The sequence below is a fragment of the Argopecten irradians genome, chromosome 13 (assembly GCF_041381155.1).
Source record: "Argopecten irradians isolate NY chromosome 13, Ai_NY, whole genome shotgun sequence".
NCBI lineage: Eukaryota > Metazoa > Mollusca > Bivalvia > Pectinida > Pectinidae > Argopecten > Argopecten irradians.
The window spans coordinates 32,919,515-32,943,355 of record NC_091146.1 but is presented as its reverse complement, the minus strand read 5'-3'; the positions used below and the strand labels follow the sequence as shown (position 1 = coordinate 32,943,355).

The 23,841-nt window shown below is 34.8% G+C and overlaps 1 protein-coding gene and 1 pseudogene across 1 annotated transcript in view; both read right to left on the bottom strand.

Annotated features, from left to right (window-relative positions):
• Window positions 1-3,687: 3,687 nt before the first annotated feature.
• LOC138305440 (alpha-(1,3)-fucosyltransferase C-like) overlaps window positions 3,688-23,841 on the bottom strand; it is a 45,766-nt gene continuing 25,612 nt past the window's right edge. The window contains exon 3 of the mRNA XM_069245665.1: window positions 3,688-6,672. Coding sequence (XP_069101766.1) covers window positions 5,463-6,672 — 1,210 coding nt within the window. The 3' untranslated portion in view covers window positions 3,688-5,462. The remainder of the gene's footprint in view (window positions 6,673-23,841) is intronic.
• On the bottom strand, window positions 11,963-12,513 carry LOC138306546 (uncharacterized; annotated as a pseudogene).

Genomic DNA, 23,841 nt, shown 5'->3' with positions numbered 1-23,841 from the left:
TACTCTGTATAATCATTTTTTATTTGTTTTCATACTAAATCTGACTTTCTGATTAACAGATCCGTTTTCGTCATACTACTGTGAAGAAAAATTCCGAGAAAGTCGCGAAAACTCGACGTTATCATAACGTCACAATTGAGACGTCGACGTTGCGTATTGAATCAATGAAATAGTACGTTTAAACATATTTTTGTAATCATGTAGTCTAAAAAATAATAATTATAAGCATTGATTTCACTATTTTTTAACTTCATCGGGTTCACACAGTTTGCAAACAAAATTCCTTTCATACCCCAATGAAGTTAAAAAATAGTGACATCAAAGCTTAAATAAAGTTTGTTTGTTTGTTTGTTTGATTAATTATCATGCTATTAACAGCCAATATCATGTAAGGTCGGCCTCCTTTGTATGTGGTGAAGCGTGTGTGAAGTGTGAGGTGCGTGTTTTGGGAGACTGCGGAATGTTTCTGTTGTGTCTTCAAGTGGTGCGAAAGTTTCCCACTCACGCAGCGATTTGTTTTATTCATTTTCATCATTTAGATAATCATACCAATGAACATTTTTACATATTGGATATAACTACAATAGTTTATCGCTGTACAAAGATAATTTGATGACAGTGTTTTGTATAAACCTCACACCCTGGATGCCATTTTAGTTACTATAAATCAATACAATTTGACTCGGTTTGTTCTGTTTAACGTCCTCGTAACAGCCAGGGTCGCATAAGGACGCGTCAGTTGTGGAAAGTAGGGGAAACCACCGGCCTACGATGGGATAAGTTGCTTGATATTATACGTGTGCTTTACTTGAAGTCATAGAGAATGAATATTAGATTTTCAAATATTTCAAAGATATAAAAATATTATATTCATCCATTTCATAATATCTAATATGCAACTTTCTGATTGGTCGATTCTTCTTCTTCATACATCTATGAAATTAAAATTCCGAGATCAAAATGCCGTGAAATCACTATGTTATCGTGAAGCCACAATAGAAACATCGACCATTGCGTATTAATTTGCTAAGGGGATTCACAAATTTTGCAAAAAACCATTCCTTCAAACCCAATAAAATAAAATAATAGTGACATCAATGCATTTTAGTCCGCTGGCTTATGTCGCGTTTTGGGGGTTCCGTAGGGAAGTTTGACATCATATACCAAAATGTTCAGTAGGTCATCCTCTTTCGGAAAATGATGTTGTGATTTTTTTTACCATGTGGTGAGGTCAAAGTTAGGAGTCAAAGTCATACGGTCAGATATGCAATAATACCCCATTTGTCAGCCAGAACTTCAAGTTTAAAAGTAGATTACCTTTTAAGTCCTATTATTTTATTAAGTTTGCTTATTATGTATAATGGAATATTTTGTAATACTTTTAGACAATTTTGGCCATTTTAAGGAAAACTGAGAACAAGTTAAATAGCAATCATCATCTTATCTATACACATAAATAGTTAATAAATAGTATCCCCCCCCCAAAAAAAAATGGTTTCATAAATGTTTTATGTTAGTTTAGACAAATTGAACAAACTTAAGAATTATCACAATGCGCTTTGAAAATATAATGTAATCAAAACATTGCTATACCCCTCCCCTATCCCACGTAACAAAGAGTTCAGTGGCGAGGGGGTGTTTATATTGAGTTGACTTGCCTGTCTGTCTGTCTGTCTGTCTTTAACAAGAAAAATGTTTTCAAGTAACTCCCTTTTAACTGCGAAATAACTTCAGTGAAACTTGGCAGTAATATTGAGGACCATGTGTAGCTGGCACTCAGGTTTTCGTTTGCCATTATATTGGTTGTCATGGTAACTAGGTCAATATACACACAGACCTTTTGGTAAAAGAAAAACAAACAAACAACATAACTCCGGACAACTCTTGAAATACTGAGCAAATATGAATTTATCTTCACAGTAATGTTGAAGCGCATGTGCAGATGAGCAAGCAGGTTTTCATTTCTTGAAAGAATGGTTTCCATCGTAACCTGGTCCCTATACACAAGTTTTGTAAAATGGCCAATGACTCATTAGTTGTTGGATCAAATATGTTTAAACTTTGTCAATTATAGTATTATATAAGTATACATGTAGTTATGATATGACATATCACATCCTTCAATAGCGATTACCATGGACATATAAACAATGATACACACGGGTATTGCCTATTGTTTGATCAATTTAGAAACATATCCAACCGTAGACACTTTAGAAAGATATGTCATGGCGTGTTACCATGGAAACAAACAAGGAATTGCGATGGAAGGGAACTAACTCCCATTTAAGATAAAGACCTATTGCAATGTCCTTAGTATGTATATTTCCAATAATTTTGATAATTTTCAAAATAAATCGGCTGTAATGGTACTTTCACCCATACGTAGTGTATTTTGACATATTAATTTCAATATATTTTTTTCAATGTTTAGACGTAATATATTTAAGCATTGATGGCACTATCTTTTAATTTCATCGTGGTATGAAAGAAACTAGGTACTTATGACCTTTGACCTTTTCTCCATCTGACCTTTTCCAAAAAAAATCCATTTTGAACCAACAAACAAGTCTTTAGTGAATAAATTATTTATATGACATTAGTCAAGTTCGGTCCTCAAAATATAATCCCACTCCCGTCAGTTTTTTGTTGTTGTTTTTTTGCCGTTTTTCAGCTAATAAACCACTTGACCGTTGATCCTTGATCTTGACCCCTCCACTTATTCAAAAAATTGACACCATCATTTTTTTGAAAGAGGATGGCCTTGTGAACATTTGGATATATGGTGTCAAGCTTAATAACGAAAAGCTCACTGGATTACATAAGCCACCAGACTATAGTAAGCAAAACGGGATGCTGCGATTCATTACGGCTCATCCTTGAGATGTAATATGCTTTTTTAATTGTATGTAATCGTCAGATGCATGAAACCATAAGAATGATAATTTTTAGTTAAGTTTGGAACAAATTACTAATGATTACATTTTCAAATTGATACGTTTAAATGATACACGCACATGCCACGATGAAAATTTCAACAGTAGCAACCATTTTTAATTAAAACATCCATTTTTATAACTGACGTCAATTTTTTTTCTTTTTTCTTTTTTTTTTTTCATTTTCCATTTTCGAGCTTTGAATTGCTGTTAATGACTGTCTAGTCAGCGTTTTTTTCGCGATAAGAAGATAAGATAATTTGTCTAAATCCTTACAATTTGTTGATAGCGGAAACTTATAATATGATAGAAAAGTATCTTACATGTCTATTTCATGACACCTCATCGCCGCTCGCCAGGTGTAACCAACCGTACGGTCCGCCTATTCTTCTTCTCTGTGAAAAGGAGTTGGTGGATCGTAACATTTGGATAGAGACGATGATAATACCCTTTATCAAAAACAACTTAAAATTGGCAGGTTAGAAGTATTAATTCAAGGTATCCACGCCGTTCAGCTATTAAACCTTACTGCGTATGTTCAAGTCAGTGTAGTTGTTGAAGACTGTCAGCAACAAAGTGGTATTTTATGCTATTTCAGAATTGTGGAAATGGGCGAGACTTGTCTCATTACATGATTACAAAATGCGACTAAATTAAGCAGAACTGGGATGTGTCGCTCGATGCCTTTGTAAAATACAGGTTATTTTTCAAGTCAAGAAGATGGTCATTTTGTAATATGCTGCAGCCACGGAATAAAGTTTTTATTCTTTCTGATTTATTAATTGCATAAAATATCGTATGCATAACGGTTTGAATATATCCCACTAAGCCACTAAGAGTGCGAAAGCCGCAAGCCATGGCCTATCACAAGACCAATGCACGTGACTAAACACACGACTGCACGTGCGGCGCATTCTATAGTACCATGCAATGCTTTTATTTAAGCATTAGTATAAGCCAGCGCATTATGAGATTATTTTCTGCAAAGCTCTCACATCTATATATGCCATAGATTCCGTAGGATGATAGTTTAATACTTATATTCACATTATTAACTAATTTTGAGGTCTATACATTAATATTGTTTAAGACACATGTGTACGCATTTTTGTTTTAATAAAGGTTTTATTATTGATGTCTTGGTATTATTCTATAAAGTCAAGGCTGACAATTCGGTCACGAGACCTACGGCACCCATTTCACTTTAAGCGATCACAAAATACATTTATTCCAACTAACATGTTACAAATTATACACAACCGTATTTCGGAAATGTTAATCTTTCATTTAACGAATCATTCAATTCCAACACCTATACACAACTGGAGAAATCCGAGGAAACATCGTCAAATTCTGATTTTCCATTTTTTTTATTTTTTTTTTTTATTTTTTTTTTTTATTTATTTTTTTTTTTTTTTTTTTGCATTGCAGTCTCAACTTTTCTTTTTCAAAAATACATCATTCAATTTATTGAAATAGACGTGTTACCTACAAAAAAAGAACATAACAGGGATGTAAACTTTGATTGATGTACATTCACTATGCCAGGGTATCAACACAATTTCGCTAGCCAATTGTACAGTAGCCTACGATCGGACTGAATACCCTTGGCTAGCGAAGTTGCTTTAAACACAGCCTACAAATACATTTTTCTTGAAAATGTTGAGAGTGTAAACTTATTACATGTACCACCCATCTTGTGGACAACAAACCTGACGGACACCGAATATTACATTCGCAACGTAAAATATTGAAATATGCAGTAAAATATGGGACTGCATGTGTATATATAAAATAGTACATAAATTAATACCCTCATTGAAAAACAACACATCAAAATCGTCTACATGTAATGTAATTTACATAGGGATCCATTTCTCGGTTGTTGATTTTAACAGATTCCGTCGCAAAAGTATGCCGACACAACACCCACACCCACATATCATTTTTTAACCACATGACCTTTTAACCCCGTATGATAATTAGATTTTGGACCAGGATAGCAAGTAGTTTGGGAAATTGTCAGAATTTGGTGATGTTTTCTCAGATTCCTCCAGTTGTGTATAATTCTTGGCAATGAGTGATATGTTAAATGAAACATAAACATTTCCGAAAAACAGTTGTGTATAATTTGTAACATTTTGAATAAATGTGTTTTTAATCGCTTAAAGTAAGGTGGGTGCCGTAGGTCACGTGGCCGAGTTGCCAACCCTATACTATATTATTACCAACATGCAGTCAGATTATCCTTTGCCCGTGGTTTAAGATATACCAGGAAAACCGTTAACAACTACGATTTAATCCACAAGATAGAACATTCATTTTGACGGTGATCTGTTGACGTTACCATGTCAACATTACTAGTGACGTCATAATGGTCATGTTTTGGGTGTCAGTTATACCCTATAGACGTCACGTGCACTTTGCCTTAGTGAGTCTATATAGTAGTTAGAAGTGGCAATTGAATGTAGATATTCTATTAATTCAAACCTATACTACAAATCATATGAATTTGTTTTCATATTACTACAAATCTGTTGGGGATTTGCATCCTTGTCTTGGATTGTCAAATAACCAATGTTTGATATTAGAATACAAACGTTCATGATTTTCAGCATGATGCATACTCTTGCATAATGCGCACCATGAATCATGTCTGAACGTGTAATCGACAGAATAGGATTGTGTCCATGAAAAATAAGTGTCTAATTGACCCTCTGACATTAACTTTGAATGCATAGTCTTCCCTAGTGTTTGGGCACTTTCGAAGTCCTTTGTGTTGATGTATGACCCTGGCGGAAAGTACAGCGAGTAATTTGATCCACCGCGCATGACCGGAATTGTTGAAGGGGAATAAGTATATGTTTTAAATCCCTTTTCTGTTACATAATCCATACATAAGGAATTTTCATATGCCAGGTAATACTGGTAGCGGTTTTGAAGTATTTCCATACAGGTGTTTTCTTTTGATCGGGAACAATTATGCGTTCCGCATTCGCCGTAGACGTGGACAGTAGTAAAGTTCTGGAGCTGTTTTACGTACTCTTCTCGTTTACTGTAGGTTCTACAGTTCGAGACCATCCACACTGCCTGTCTGTCCTTTGTTTTCCAGTCATCGGAAGCTGTTTTGTTTTCTGGAATATTTTGAAATCGAAAATTGAAAAATAAAACATCCGAATCTCTTCGAAACGTGAATGTCCAATTAAAGACATTACTCCAGTTGGATAAGTCAGTGTGATAATTCACTGGTGACTCCATACCATTCAGGATCCAAAGTTGACCTCGAGACTTCTTAGGAGGCAGCTTTTGACGTATCCGTGGGCCATGGAAAATAACAAACTTTGCTGAGGAAATTTCTTTTGATCCAGAAATCATTTTACACCGATATTCACAGTTATTGAACACCTCATCGCTTATCCATTCAGGCTTGTTATAATATAGAACACGGAGCGTGACAGGATATGACGTCATAGGGTTTGTCTGCACAGGATATGACGTCATAGAATTTGTATGCACAGGAAATGACGCAAAAGAATTGTTCTTCACAGGATATGATATCACATGTTTTGTCTCCACAGGATGTGATGACACGTAATATGACCTCACTGCGATAGCCGGGTGATTTGTGTTTACTCGGTGCCGAGGTTGAGGTAATAATGTTGTTATGAAATACATTACAACGACGCCCACAAATGAAAATAACACTACTCCCAGCAGTAGATGTCTACTCGATATCCTGCAATTATAGAACAAGAGAATAGAAAATTCAATAAAACTTTTAAAAGGCATATTTGATATATCTGTGTGCTATATTACACTTTTTCACTTTTCACACTACTCTAAAGCCTTTCTAAATCGACCTCAAATAGCTCTTGTCCATCGAGCACCTTTGCACATCTGATACGAGACCCCTGTTAACTCCAACATCTTTTCGAGTGAGCAGGGTTCGACTCACTATTGTTGATGAAATACCAAATCTATACTCCTGTAATATGACTGAAGGCAAGGCCTTAAAGGGCGCAGCCAGATGCTTTAATATGAATCATGCACGGCATAGGAAGAGCGAAGCTCTACTTGTTTATTTTATTTTCTATTTCATGTAGAAGACATAATTTAGAACTAAAAGGACACACTTTAAACTGTAGAAGTATCTGATGTTATAATTGTCTAACATAAACTCAAGGAAATGAACTCAAAGATTCGGATTTATCTGTGTTCACTCAAGGCCTGGAGTGCCGCGTACGCGAATCATATGATTTCGCGCCATTTGTTTACGTTATGTGACGTCATGATTCCTTGTGCTCATCTTCGCCTTGATGGATATTTTGACTGCATTATATAGCTTTGAATTTTCAAAGTGTTATTATTATTATTTAAAAAAAGAATTAAACAAAAAATGTTTAATTACCCCTGTTATGCATTTGCATTAGTTAAATATATATTTACTGGGGAGAGCAGTACCGGAGCAACGCACAACCTCCCCAAAATGGCGGTCGCAAACTGAAGCTGTCAGTGTGTAGGATTGAATTTTGAAGATCAATCTTAGAAGTGCTTAAAACCCATTAGGTCATCATTAAATAAAGGTACATTAGAATTAGGAAACAGACATTTGATAATTTATTAATTTATCTAAAATTGTTAAGAAAGTGATGATAAGTGTAGTATTGATGATACGCATATAACTTTCGAGACTCTTAATACTATCAAATGCGCTCCATATCTATTATACAATTAAAGGCCGTTTATATGAATTTACTTTACCGAGAATGAAGCAGTCATATGATGTCGAAGGATATAGCCAGGTAAGCTTGTTTCGTTTCAGTATGTTCACGTTGTGATTCTTTCTAATAGTGGAACTTTCAAAACACGCATGGAATTCAAACACTAGAGTTCGTCATTAAATAACCCTGGCTGTTGATAGGACGTTAGTTTCATCAACTAAACAACCGTCGGATGTCTTTTCAGACAGTAATTATTAAAAAAAATGGGTATGTTTCAATGTTGTTGTCAGCGCCCTTTAAAAAGATCATTACGATTACACAATTACTATGCATAGAAATATTCCGGCATCTTTTTTCAACATAAAGCGACAACAGAACCCGACGTTCATATCATTTAAGAACATAGATAATTCGTGGACCACACAGGTGCGAAACACACAGGTGAGCTATCACCTGATAAATCTGTTAATCGTTTTGTATTCCTTATGAACTTTCGGTTCACTTGACTTACGGATATGTTGTATTTAACGTGAGTTGACAGACCAGGGATTAGTACTTCCTCATTTAGATATTCAATTCGTACTCACAGTCATTGACTTTATCTCCAATAGGCTCCGTAAGTCTCGTCACGTGACCTACGAGACTCTGCGTTATTACGCTACTTCCGGGTACATCGGCTGGTTGACAGGGACGCCATGGCGCTGTCTATTTTGAACGGGTCAAACTATGTTGACGGGCAAACAAAATTAACTGGGAAGGGTGAAGCCAATGTTGAGAGTGGAAGACTTTTACGGTTTGTCATGGATGAAATGCGATTTTTAAGTGCAAACGTACATGCACAGGCCTCAGGGACACGTCTACAAAGTGCAGGTACTGTATAAATTTTACGTTGTACTGCCGATGAAGGTCTAATGAACAATACATGTATGTTGAAATGAAGGAGTCAGAGTGATATTGAATATTTGTTGAGGTAAACGAGATGTTTATCATATTTATTTTGTTTTGCTTCCTATCAAGTTGGAGTAGGCCTAGATCAGGTGGAATATGACCTCATACACGTGTAGTAGTAGAGTAGATGTATACATTTACATATGCATATCTACATAAGTATGTCTACGTATCAATATATTTCCGGCTGGAATGAAGACAATTGTCTAGAAGTCTTCCGAGCTACAATATTGCTGTTAGTTCAAGTACAGTACACCTGTACTGACACTTTTTTGTACCGATGTTCATATACAAAGAATAATTTGATAAACACCACTGTGACCAGGGTAAATTCATGATTAAAGATGATAATGTGTACACATTTCACCTATTCAGACGGGCCTAGACATTAAAAATGGATGTTTGACTAAGACAAGACATGCTCCCATCCTCAATGCTGAGAGGTACATGTATGAGATAGCTGGAATATGTATATACCATATAACCACTCGGGGCCCCATATACCTTCCAAATATTTACAGCATTGTCAATTCAAACAATTAATTTATGATGTTAATTTAGATATGAAGATATGATAATAATTACATCTATTACATGTATAACGATTTAAATACTGATGTTACTTTTATGCAGATATTTCTTGAAGATACACTACAACGTAATGGTATTGTGAACTCATCTACATGTGAGTGCCCAATGGGACAGTACAGATGTCATAATGTAGCAGCAGCTTTATTATTCGGGTAAATACACTAACTAGATCATTACATTGTTTTCAGTCCTGGTATCATATACCCTAGCTTGGTTTTATCAGCCAGCTAAATTCAGAATTTTTAAGGATCAAACTTGATATGTTAGGTCTATCAATGCCTGTATGTGTATAGACCAAAAACCATAATGTACTCTGCATAAACTGTGAAGTTATATATTTATGCAACAATACACCCTCATGACCCAGTTTAAAAAAATGCTGAGTGCGTACAATCTGGAAAAGAGAGCCCCTATTCAGTGGGGTATCACCAATGAAACAAATGGGATTGATGCATACTGCAAAGCAGGGGGAGTTAATATTATAGAGACAGGCAAGTTTATGGCCACCCACACGCATACATACACACACATAAATATAATCTCCATCAGTGTACTAAATACTTTAAATGTCATTTACCACTTATCTGGCCAGACCAACCATGTAATACAGCCATGTCATAAGTATTTTAAGACACATGTTTAATATGTAACACTATTATGTCACGTGTAGTTGTGACGTCATAATCTGTATATTTCGCATAATTGTCTCAGTAGACAGAAACATCACATCCGAGCCGGATTTCTACTGTTTTATATAGAGACGAAATTATTAAGTTTCACTTATATTACTATTAAGTTATGTGATGAATAGAATCTTACACTTGTGGCTGTGTAATTTGAATTTTATTAAACTTAAATAATTTGATATTCCAATTGCTTAGGCTCATGGCATATCAAATTATTTAACTTGTTTGATAATTTTTTTTATTTCATAGACAGGACTCTTCACAAAGACAGTTTTCGTCCTGGTACTTTGCTTTACATTTGCATGTTTTTATTTATCTCTTACATATTGGTATGGAATATGAATTTTCATGACACCAGTTTGGTATTTGATCAATTTAAACAAATTGTCAAATTAAAATGTCCTTAAATATTTGTTTAAATTGCTGATTTTCATGTTATAGGTATATGGTTTCATGAATCCGGCATCATTGGAGCTTCTCTTGATTGGTTTGTACAGGGTACATTTTCAAGTAATGTAAATGTACACTTACAGCACAAAGACCAGCCACTGTTGTCACCACACATAATTGAGGTGAAATGCCTATTCTCAGCCAAGTAAATGACAGTAGCTGAAGCATGTTTGTCTCAAAAAGATTTTATACTGGGTAATTTAAAATTTAAAATTGAGAAAAAGTTGCATGTTGTATTAAATTTTTCAGGATTTATTCATGACCAAGAATCAGTTTTAAACACTGAACAAAAGACAAACAAACACTGTTTTTATTAATATTCATACATTATAATTTTAGAGCATGATTATATAATACAGCCAATAAGTAATTAATAGTGTATACTGAATAAAAAAGAACTTAATATACACATTATTGTATTTCATGTATATAAATTAAAATAGATAAATAGAAATTTAATGCCAAATTTATTAATGCACTGAATAGCTTCTTCTGTTGTTTCAGATCTTTCAAGTGATGAACATCTCATACTAAAGGAGAATATTGATTATTGACACCAGATTCAGGGACAGCTATCCTTAACTGGAACTCAGTGTGGACATGCACCCAAAGATTTACAGAAAATCAGAATAGTCATGGAAGACTTATGGGCATCTAACATTGCATTAAATATATGTATTCCATTATTTTACTTTTACAAGAAAACTGTTGAAGTAATATGCACTGTCATTTTCAAACAGACAATTCAAGAAGAGTTTTTCACATGTTACACAAAGTAACGAGCATTTGGAGAATAACAATAATTAATAGGGGCCGCCTTGTCCGAGTGGTTAAGATGTTTTGACATATTACCACAAGCCCTCCACCTGTGGGTCGCGAGTTCAAATTCCATGTGGGGCAGTTGCCAGGTACTGACCGCTGGCAGTGGTTTTTCACCTTGTACTCTGGCTTTCCTCCACTACATAACCTGGCACATCCTTACATAACACTGGCTGTTAATAGGATGTTAAACTAATAAAACCCCAAACCCAAATACATGATCCATATATAGTTTTAATAATACACAGACAAATAAGAGCAAGAAATTAAATTCATTTTTGCAGTATTTCCAAAAGCCATTACATGTATTTACTTATACAGTGCAGTGAAATGAATACATATGCTTATACCATGAAATCAAGATATGGTCAACATATTCCATTTCACATTTCTAAAGTCTTATGATTAATTATATTAACTGACTTCTGTAGATACATGTATGTCTCATCTTAACATGCATAAAGCATAAATCATACATATTTGTCCGAGACTTTGCCTTAATGTCACAGTCTTATTTGTCAAACTTTATAGCTCTCAATATATATTACTGAAATAGAATTAACATGTCAACATATTTGCCCAGTTATTATACATATAATTTGTATGTTTTCTATATGCAATATATTTCAATGTGCTTACTCTATAACAACATATTTTCTAATTTTAATTTTTACACCTTTGAAATATTTGTCCATACCAAGAAGAAGACTTATAATCAAATATCTATGCAGAAATCCATGTCAGTATAAACTTAAACCTGGTCATTAAATCAGCTTTTAATTAAAATAGAAATTTTATCTAACCATTTCCTTTAACAAATGTGAAGGTTAATAAGACAACAGCATAGCTGAAATAGTTTTGTAAACAAATGCCTATACTGAGCTGGAAAATTATTTAAAATGTCAAAATTTTTAATTCTCTCATTTGCCCTTTCAACATGATTTCTGCTTCTTCCAACATTGTTACAATGCCCAGCCTCTTCTGTGAAATGACATTTTGTTGAAAGAAAAGGTGGGATAGTTAAGGACACACCAGCAGGAAGTTTATCAAATGTGTTAAAGCCTTTGTCAGCAAGTAACATGTCACCTGGTTCCAGCTGGTAAAAATTTGCAATGGTCTACTACTGCAGAATCAGAAGTAGTCTGAACTAGTGCTCCATTAGGGGCAGCACATGTAACAACTTTTACTGTATGCCTGCTCTTGTAACGACTATATGCCAGAGACTGGCTGTTCATGTATGAAGGTTTCTGTTGCATCTATTGCTATCCTAGCTGATGTGAAATCTTCAAATGACTTGCACATAGATCCCTTGGATTTAAGCTCACTAGGAATGCCAAGGGCTGATATGTCTTTTGTTGACATTCATTGGAGATCTTAAATTTTATTTCATCTTTGAAATGTGATATTTCTTCTTCCAGTTTTTGAACTGAAAATTAAATAACATACCATTTACAAACTTTGCTTTTGTCTTAATTTGTTGGTTATTAAAATGTTGCCATTCAGGGTTCTGTTTCTTGGTCAGATGTGAACTTTTTGTGGAACTCTAGACCCTAGTAAAAACAACTTAAGGCCTGAATTTCTCACAACACTTTGTTACAATATTATACTCAGCTAATCCTGCCTATGTTATTAGTTTTATTTCTTTTTTAAATTGTCTTGATATTTATATGAAAAAAACTAAAAATATAGGCAGGTTTAGCTGGTTAACCTTATTAGACCCAATAAGTGCTTAAGAATTGCATAACACAAAGAAGACATAAATCAATTTGCAAAGGAAATTAAAAAAAAAACAACACCTTCACAGTTTTCATACTTTCAGTCTACATATAAATTGAGGTCGGTGAAAATGAAGCCCCGGATAAGGGAAGGGGCCCTTTTAGGGACGAGGACACTTAATGGGTCTGATAGGGTATATCAAAATCTTTCTCAATTAAATGTTATAAAAGGAAAACCACTGAAGTTTGACTTAAGTCTGCATTTTCCCCCCAATAAATAGAGTCAGAACAGACAAATGAGACAGATATTAATGAACACCTTTTATTGAAAACAGAAGAAATAAATGGATAATGTGGTAAAAAACATACTGCCTCATTTAATAGGCTTACACCTGAAAATCTACAGAAAGATATATTAAAGTACAGTCATAGTGAAGGTCCAACTGCAAGGCAAGTCCTTAGAAGAAGCACTGTGAAGATGGTAACAAACACAGAGGGGTGCTATAGTGTCAACTAAGGTGCATTATTGGTCTTAATACAATATAATTTTTCACGAAGATTAAGAACATAGAATATATATAGTTCTGTTTCTCATTGACCATACGATTACGTTTGCTAACGTGGCTGTACACAGTATCTGGAGTAATTATACATTGCACAAATATAGATCGTCTTCGATATTCAATAGGTTCTTTATCGTAGTACATATATATGCTATCGTAGTAATAATGTTAGACCTAATTTGTTGTTTACAGCCGATGACAGGGACATGTGAATCGTGTACTTTACTCATGACCTGATATTGACTACTGATTATAACGTTATCTGAATAATCTCTGTCTGAACAAATTTACCGTTAAATATTAACCTGCATCTTTCAACCCATTTTTCCTTTCCTTTGGGTCTTTCGGGAAACTAATACACTGCATGTATGCGTTCCTCCCGCCCGGTAAGTGCATCCGAATGCATAACACCATAGGTTGCTACCGACGCCGGGATCCTGGATGTACCCGGAAGTTGAAAACCGGAAGTAACGCGAAACGAGACTTACGGAGCCTATTAAATATGGAATCCCGTCGGGGCTATTCCGTTTTTGTATATTACAGAGTTACCTCCCTTGTGGGTAGATATCTATTGTGACGTCAGTATTTTGTGAGCACAATTTACGTCATTTTCTCCGAAAAAGTATAACGTTATGCTTGCAAACACATGACGACACATTCAATACCTACCCGCAAGGGGAGATAACTATGTAAAATATGCAAATAAAGAATATTCCATATCAATATTATTTACTATCTGATTACAAAATCATAATTCTCTCTTAGAGATCTTACATTGTATTGTAATCAGATTCGCTGTATTTGATCTATCGTGTTTGTGTTAAGTTCTGTATGATTTGGAAGGCTGTGGTATAATCGATTATGTGTCTTTTAAGAAGAGGAATATTTGCCCCCATTTAGGTCATAGTGCTATATCAATGAAGCATGCCACCGAAAACACCAAGCAACACACCCCAACCGGTCACATTTAACTGACAAGGGCGAACCAGTCGTCCCACTCTATTTATGCTATGCCGTAAGCAGAAGCAGAAACTACTTCTTTCCTATGGAGTATGTTAATTTAAAGGCACACTATACGTAATAATCAACAAAAAGTCAAGTTAGATTCTACCCCGATATTGTTAGTATTTGTAGTTGAAATTAAATTATATCAAAGAATATTTAAAATGATTTCTTAATAACTTTGATACGGCAGTTGTTGAAAGTCGATACTTGTAAACATACCTTCATTTTAAACTGGTCGCCATTGAAGTTACGATTATTGCCGAACGGAAGTCGGAAAGTTCATGACCCGTTCTCGGAAGAGTTCGGACAGACGTTACGTAGTTACGGTAATCACATGACGTTCTCGGCAACGACGTTACAATATCGGCTTACAAAGGCTTGTTTGACTAAGTGGGACCCACCTAGCGATGTTCAATATTTATTTGATTTTTATCAAAAGTTTCCGAATCATTATCACTTCTGCATGATTTATAACAGGATTTGTTTTTCACCATTCTTCTAAATCATGAACAAAATAAGACAGATACGAATGGTGGGAATTTAAGGAATTCCTAAAATTTAGAGAATGTTCATACGGTCTGAGCATGAAGCCAAATTGTGGCTTACAATTTCATAACACATTTTTACAGTGCTATTAGTAATTGTAGTGTGATTTCTGCAGATATGTTTCCATCTAAACATACTTAAAGCGTAAAAAACAACAATTTTACAGTATATAATCTCTGTGTTGTTTCTAACGTTGATAAGACATCTGAAGCCATTTGAATGATTTTCATAGATTAATTCACCAAACTTTATGGTTTTCAATAGATTAACGATGAAAAAATAGCTTGTCAAAATTTTCGCCCAGTTACGGCACATATAACTAATATTATTGGCGTATTTATTACTGTGATCATTATACCGGATAGTGTTAATATCATTATGAATAATTACATATATCTAGGAAGAAAGAAAAGACGTATTGAAATATTAGCGTTAAAACACTACTTTTGACCGGTAGGCACAACATTACTTCCAAGTGATAAAGTGAGTGAAAACATTATGTATTTTGTAAATTCTCTGTAGTGTTGTATATGCGGAAAAAGCAAATAAAAATTGTTTCAAATGAAAAAAATATATATATTCCTCAATTTTGACCTGGAAATCTGCAAGATGACCTGACATATAAATTAGAAACACAGAAATCATCGGGTACAAATAGATGTACACGATAATATTACAATATATCCCAAATCTGGTTGATTTCGTTTGCTCTTAGCTTGCGTAGTACTTGATAAACGAAGCTATGAACAAATTCTTTTAATCAGACTGAATATGTCCCCTTTCCATTTAGGAAGCGAGTGAATTAGCCGGGCATTGATTGGTATTTTAAATGCACTAAAGTGGATTCGTATGAGTCACCATAGTACATAATCCATGTCATCTTTCGAGTAAGTTTATTTTGGAAGCAATTAAAAACAATTATACCTACAATGTCAAAACATTTAAGGAATGCGTTAATTGGCTTATTAAATTAAATCTACGTGTATTCATGTCTAAAATCATAATAGAGGTGCACTCTTCTAACTTTTAAAAGAAAAAAAACTTAATTACTGTTGGTATCTGGTTTTCGACATAGTGTATGTCCTTACAGTACAGCCTATTCGCTTGGTCTCGTACTTTAGCAGTCCAGTCCACCTCTACATACCTGTATTCTTACCTGTCGGACAAAGTAGTTTACACTCACCTGTGTTTAACCAGGTGGTGTTATCGTGACATATAATTTCCCTCTAAACCCATCAATGTCTAGTTCATAACCACCTTCCATTTTACGTTTCGAACATTCATTTTATAGTTTTTGTGTATTGTTAAGAAATGACATTTCAAGTTGACTTAAATTGTTTGTATTATTTCTTTTCAATAAACATGTTTTGTATTTAAATGACTTAAAGCAAAGTACGATATAATAAAACATTGTCACCTGCAGATAATTTTTTTGTTCAAAGCATAAATTATTAATAATTATACAGATATTTATTTCTGCAAAACATTCAAAGTACAATCGGTCATGTTTAAATCTCGACCAATCAAGCGCGTTGGATGATAATCTCTGACATTAATAGTGCAAATAAGGTCAACAAATTGTTATCGATTTTTTTATATCTATATTTCTATATCATTTGTGACGTTAAAGTACTTGGTCTGTATCTTCGGTGGTATTCTTCAGTGAGATAGTACTATAAATAAGACAGGAGCTCCACTATCACAAGGAGACACAACACTAATATACTGCAGGCTCCCAAAAAATACAGACATTTATACATCGCAACACTTTCCATATATGGCAGATCGTCTTTATATGATCCTGGATGTTGATAGGGCCGCGGTGGCCGAGTGGTTAAGATGTCCCGACATATTACCACAAGCCCTCCACCTCTGGGATGCGGGTTCGAATCCCATGTGGGGCAGTTGCCAGGTACTGACCGCTGACCGGTGGTTTTTCTCCGGGTACTCCGGCTTTCCTCCACCAACAAACCTGGCACGTCCTTACATGACCCTGGCTGTTAATAGGCTGTTAAAACTAAACAACAAAAACCGTAAACCTAATAAAATAAACCAAGAAATACCAATCGACTATTCTATCATAATACGTTGTTATCGTTTGTTTATGTGTTTGTTTAAACGTGTATTATTTGATTCTGTGTGCTTGCTTCATTGTTCCTTTGTATTTTTTGCTTGATTTTATATCTCTTTTGTTAAGAGTGTGAGCAATGTTTTATTACCAATACTATGCTTGCGACTTTGAGACACAAATTGAATATACGGCAACGTCTTAACTTCTGATTTTATCAAATAAAGGCGTAGTTTGAAAAATCCTTATGTCTTTTTTTCTTAATTGCATCGGAGAACAGAAACAATATATTTGGAAACTAAGAGTCCGAATACCCGTTTTCCAACAAAAGTGTGTAAACAATTTTTTTATTTTCATTTAAGCATTGATGTCACTATTTTTTAATTTTATCGGTGTATGAAAAAAAAATTTGTTTGCAAACTGTGTGAATCCGCATAGTGGTATGCAAAATAAATATTGGCCAATCAGAAAGCCAGATTTGGTATGAAAACAAAGAAAAATTAATTATAACCCGATAACATTAAGAAATAGTGACGTCAATGCTTAAATAAACTTCTTCATGATGTAAAAATCACAAAAAGGAATAAGGCAACCCTGTATTTCGTATATTAGCACGTGTGTATTTATTTATGTGTTGTACAAATATAAGGTCATTTGTGTCGTCATCAAAACCATAAACAAGTACTTGTATCAGCCTTGAGACCGTTGAAGGTAGGTTTGTAAGAGTACAAGCGACATAATGTTATAAGCGACCCAGAAGAGTAATTATTGATTCGACAGTGAACGATTTAATTGCCGATTTTATGTTTTTAAATTTAGGTCACTTATATATCATTCGTATATCCCTGTACTCATAACAAGCAATGTCCTTCAATCTGCCCGCCTATTTTATTGTGTGACACATTTAATTGCATCACCTACAATGACGATCAATTCGAATACCAAGGGCTTATTTTTGTTTTTTTTCGTAAGATCTTGAAGTAGAAATATTTCGATATCCCCATGAAACTCCTTGAAATATAGTTAGTTTTAAACCGATTCGCCAGTTGTCAGTTTAAACACGTAACACACTGCTTACATGGTTTGTTTGTTTGTTTGTTTGATTATTTTAACGTCCTGTTAACAGCAAGGGTCATGTAAGGACGGCCTCCCATGTATGCAGTGTGTAGCTTTTAGGAGACTGCGGTATGTTCGTGTTGTGTCTTCTTGAATAGTGGAACTGTTGCCATTTTTAAAGTGCTATATCACTGAAGCATGCTGCCGAAGACACCAAGCAACACACCCCACCCGGTCACATTATACTGATAACGGGCGAACTAGTCGTCCCACTCCCTGTATGCTGAGCGCTAAGAAGGAGCAGAAACTACCACATTTGTAGACTTTGGTGTGTCTCGGCCAGGGGACAGACCCCAGAGCCTTTCTCACAGGGGCGAACGCTCAACTCAAGGCCAAAAGTGAGGCGGTGCCAAGGGAGGCATTAGGGAAAATAAAGTCAGTTAGAAAGAAGAGAAAAGACAATATCCTAAATTTAGTCGCCTTTTACGATCATGCAATAGGGACAGCAGGTACACCTGCAGGGCTTACACGGGTCGCCGTCCTTAAATAGCCTAAGCTGTTAATATGACTGATAGAACGATATTTTTCGTGGAAAATACGAGGGATTAGGTTATCACAACTTATCAACATCATCTTATATTTACAGTCAGTGGTGAATTGATAGTATAAACCCCGTTGATTTCTACCAAAGGCTACTGAATTTTATTTCTCGATAGATTGAGTATGTCACGCGCGATTTGGAGCCGCGCGGATGAATTTATGATGGTCAAAATCAGAAAATTTTGGTGTTTTCAGTACCGAACGTACGTTCGGTGAACATGTAGGTATCAAAATAGGTTTCAACACATATACATGTACGTGTGTAAATACAAATGTAGAAAAGTTACATTGTTTATGTTACTACCGTACCTCTTTTAGTAATGCTTCCGTGGGTATGATAAATAAACAATGTTGTACAATGTACAGTTTTGCACATTCCGATGACGTCGCAATGTTTACATGTTGTGTGTCGGTGAGTGTGTGTCGGTGAGTCTGTGTTGTTCGCTACAACATTTAACATCTTTGGTTATACGCAAATGGATAAGATATATCAAGACAACATCAGTCTTTAGTTGGATAAGTTTAACCAAAACGACCTAGCACGACAATGCATTTTTGTTCACCTCGCGGGACAGACAAGTCCTGTACGTTATCTACTGTGAATCGGCGATAGTAGGCCCTCCTTACTTATAGCCTACCTACACAATGTACGTTTGGGTGTTTCGAAATATCAATGAAACGGAATCCTACAATTGTAGCTTTACAATACTTGTAAAAGATATCTCTAATACTTATTGAAGTGTTTGAAACAACAATATAAATATAAGCTAACATTTTGAGAGCGGTAAACGTTGTGTGGCCTACCTGTGTTTGTACATGTTACTCGAAACGACGTTCCGATACATTTGAAAATCTCCAAAATCCGGAAATAATGTCATGAAACTATGAAAACATCCATGTATTCAAGTAATTTCAAACGTGAACTGATTAAGTAGAACTCAAGTGATCACAAAATCGAAGAAACTCTCTGTTTGTCACACCTCCTTGACACAGGCGGTTTGAATCGGACGCCGCGTCACAACTACGTTAAATATCCTGCCACGTTATGAATTGTGTAAGCGTGTGTAATAATACGAAGCAAAAGATTAAAACCAAACTGCTTTGCATCATGGTGTTTTTTCCAACGGATAAATATAACGATTTATAGTTTCATACCGGGAAAACACCAGATATATGCTTCATCAGACGGAACTCATTTTATTTGTATGTTCATTGATAAATTGGCGGGAATTTCCGCCACTTCGAGTGGCTGTTCCAAATGCCCGTCGGAACCAAACGATATAATCCAATTTTAGTCTTATAAATGCCATAAACACTATTAAGTGTAAATTTTGAGCTATGAAAATAATAGTTAAGACTGTAAATATAAGGATTAAAGTCTCTTTCTGGTGGTTCTATCGAAGGATAAAGTTGAGTAGGGTATCGATATTTGTTTCATGGACCGCTTCGCGGTCCATTCCAAATATCGATACCCTACTCAACTTTATCCTTCGATAGAACCACCAGAAAGAGACTTTAATCCTTAAATATATATATATAGCAGTATAAAGACAATTCAAAATTTGATATTTGCATAATTTAAAATCAGACTTCATATTAATATATTTTTTTCTTCTTTTTCTTTAGGTACCTCTAAAAGCGACGCATGTTTCGTAGCACGCTAATATAAATCCAGAGAAAACGTAAGTAGATAACTAGAAATGCTACCCCAAACTAACGACTTCGCGGTTTTGAACTGTTCTGTATTCTTCATTTTCCCCGAAGAGAAGTATGATAATTCAATTATTTTGCCAATGCTGGTTACATTTAATACTAAATGAACAGGAACTACTGTCAGGAAAATGCCATAATGACGCCCTATAGGATTTAAAGTATAATAATATGATGTAATTAATTCTGACGCGTCATTTACAACCGTCCTTGACAACCAACTGGTGCATTGTCGTGAGAAAAAGAACCTGGTTTGAAATAGTTTGAGTGCAAAGCTGTCAACCATGTTAAAAAACCTGATGGCATCGATGATTTTTTTTCATCCCAGCAGGGAATGAAAGTTTTTCTGTATTTTAATTTTCTCAGTGAATTATATGCCATGAGGGATGGCATAAGCTTATCCGTTATGTTACCAATTCTAACACTGTTAAATCTAAATTAGTATAAAGCTGTCCTTGATATTGTAGACGGTAGAAACGATCGCCGTCTCAACTGATGTCTATGTAAAATTTAAAACAAAAGACTACTACATTTCATAATTTGTAATAATTGTTTTCCTATCATGATTTTAAACCAATTTAAGACGTCTCGCAAACATACTTCCAGTTACTGAAAGGGATACGTCTGTATATTTTAAACGTACTTATTTGCCCTGTCTTTGAAACGATAAAATATTTAATGAGTTCATAAAAGGGTATTTCCGGTATTGAAAGTCCGAAATGCGCTAAAATTTGATTACGTTGAAATAAGTATATTTACAGTTTCTGATATTGTCGCCCTTATCTCATGATACATCCAGTCATATATTTGGTTTTTCTTATAACTATAAAGGCGATGGTTTTAATCTGTGATCTCATTAATATTAGTAATGTGATAAATCGAATCTTACAATCGAGTCTATGTAATATGAAATTTAACGACCTTGTTAAAATAAATCCCTTTAAACACTCGTCTTACACATCCATACACAAAAATTTTCACTTGAATTTCGCGTGAATGCCTTTTCACGTGGAATAATGAAATATTGAATGTGTACAATGCATATTTTGCTGCTTCTTCACGCTTCTATCCAGTAGACTACAATAAAATAGATGTGTGTACTTTGTTCTAACTTTGACTGTTTTCACAGTCACAACATGGCGACTTGTATCGCCTCCAATCTAGACAAATCACTATAATGTGACTATTTTGAAAAATCCTTTGTGGAGCTGTCGCTGTAAAAAGACTAGTTTGATAGCCACGTTACTGGACTAGCATTAAAGGGAATAGTCGGGCAAAGAAAACCAGTCTAAATGCGTTCATTGGCCTTCCAAAAGTTCTCACATATTAATACGACGGCCAAGTTCTGTTACGTTTCCCAGTTCTGACCATTAAAGTAAAGGAAAGTTGAAAGCATTGAAAGCGAGGCTGCGTGTAAATGTAACCACGGACATAGTCAGCCGGGAGGACGTTTTAGGATTCCTATACTTTAAATTAATTTCTTCGTACGCAGACAGATTTTGGCGAGAGATTTTATTTTTCTATTTCCTAAGAAATTATACTGGATACATTCACACCATTTTTACCGACTTTAGCCATCCTTGCCCGACTGTTCACTTTAAACCATTGTACACTTCATTCTTTATTGTGGTGACCTTTTTATTTATCCGCCTAAATAGTGGATCGGATGAATGTATGATGATATTCTAAAGTACTATTTTAACTTGCGTTGTCATAATACCTATTGAAAGGATATCGTTAACCTATCGCTATCATCCATCGATTTATGTTTCACATTTTTATTTTTATTTTTATGTAGTCGAAATGTTCCTTTAGAGACAAATACTTTACATGTCAATTCCTATCATTCCAAAGATTATCAGAGAGGAGTCATGGTTTTCAGAATCCCGAGAGATATGAAAATAAATTTTCATTTTTCATTTTTTATCAAAATATTTGAGGCTTATCAATCGTAGTCATCGTCCAAGAATTGTATTGTGTCGCTAAGTTACCTTTAACCTTTCAAATGCCGTCTTTGACCTTTAACACGTTGGCGTTAAATTATGTATGATTCATGAAGTGATGCATCTAGCATTTTATTTTCCTACTATGACAGTTCAGTGTGATTTATTTCAATTAAAACATCTTATCACCTACCGATATTGTTATCATATGACATATTATTGTTATATTATTTGAAATATTCAATAGGCGTAATTATGTAGTATATGTAGTTTAATCAGCTTAAAATCTTACGCGCTAAACAATGCAAAATATTTTCTTAGATCACAAAATATTCCGATTGCCCATAATCTGCTAATACCATTAATTGATTGATATTGTTAAATATATGTCCGCGATGTGTCGCCTATCTCCAAGCACAGATCGACCCACAGATTCTTCTTAAGAAAACTATGTAGATAGCGAAGCCAAACTTTAAAATCACACGTTCAACCAAAAGTATATTGTTATTCAGTTTTTTGTTATGTAACACCAAGGAACCAAACTACCTGTCTCATCTGCTGTCGCATAAAGTACTTTCAATTTTGTTATGACATATTCTATACTAGCGGTGGATGTTACGGGAGTGACAGTATTAAAACCTCTCTAATGTCGAGTATGCAATTACCCGCGATATGCCGGGTGTCATTTTTGTTTCCCACCTCTTTGTATAAACGGACTTAAACGAGCTCCTCACCACTTTGCTTGTCTATTTGATCGTGATTTACACGCACATTAACGATCCGTAATGTTACCTTTCGCACCATTTTAATGTTCGTCTTTTTAACACATATTTATAAATCATCATTATAAAACAGAAAGTGCACCTCCCCTGTATCACAAAGCGTGCACCCGAATATTAAATCAGGTAACCCGAGTGCAATAGCTCCTTACATATTATCAAGTGACAATGGAAGCTAAAAGGACCATTAGTTTCCAACAATTATTTTGTACTCTTACTCGGAAATTGTGCATAATAGCTGGTTAGTGTTTGTCATAATGTTGGTCCAGCTAATGTGACTGCGCGTGTTGCGTATATGTTAAATGCACTTGATATTAAGTAAATGAAAACCTCACCATATACTTGTTGGAGTTCGCACATGTATAGATTTTGTCATGATGAAGGTGACACGCTTACTTTACTTAATGCCTTTTCCAACTTGGTTGTACGTGATGAATTTAGTCAAACTAATACTGGATAGTTGTTAAATTTTGCGAGCATAAAAATTCGCGATTCACTGTTTGTTTTCGAATTTATTCTCCATGGTTTATCATCACGAGTCACCTTTCTACCGTTTGGAAACCTTATTAACATAATATGATGTGATGTGCAAAAAAACAAAAAGATTTTGCGAGTTTTTATTTTCACGCGTTATATTTAATCTGTGAATTTGGCAAAATTAAACCCCACACAAATATGCATAACTATATAGTAGATAACTGAATA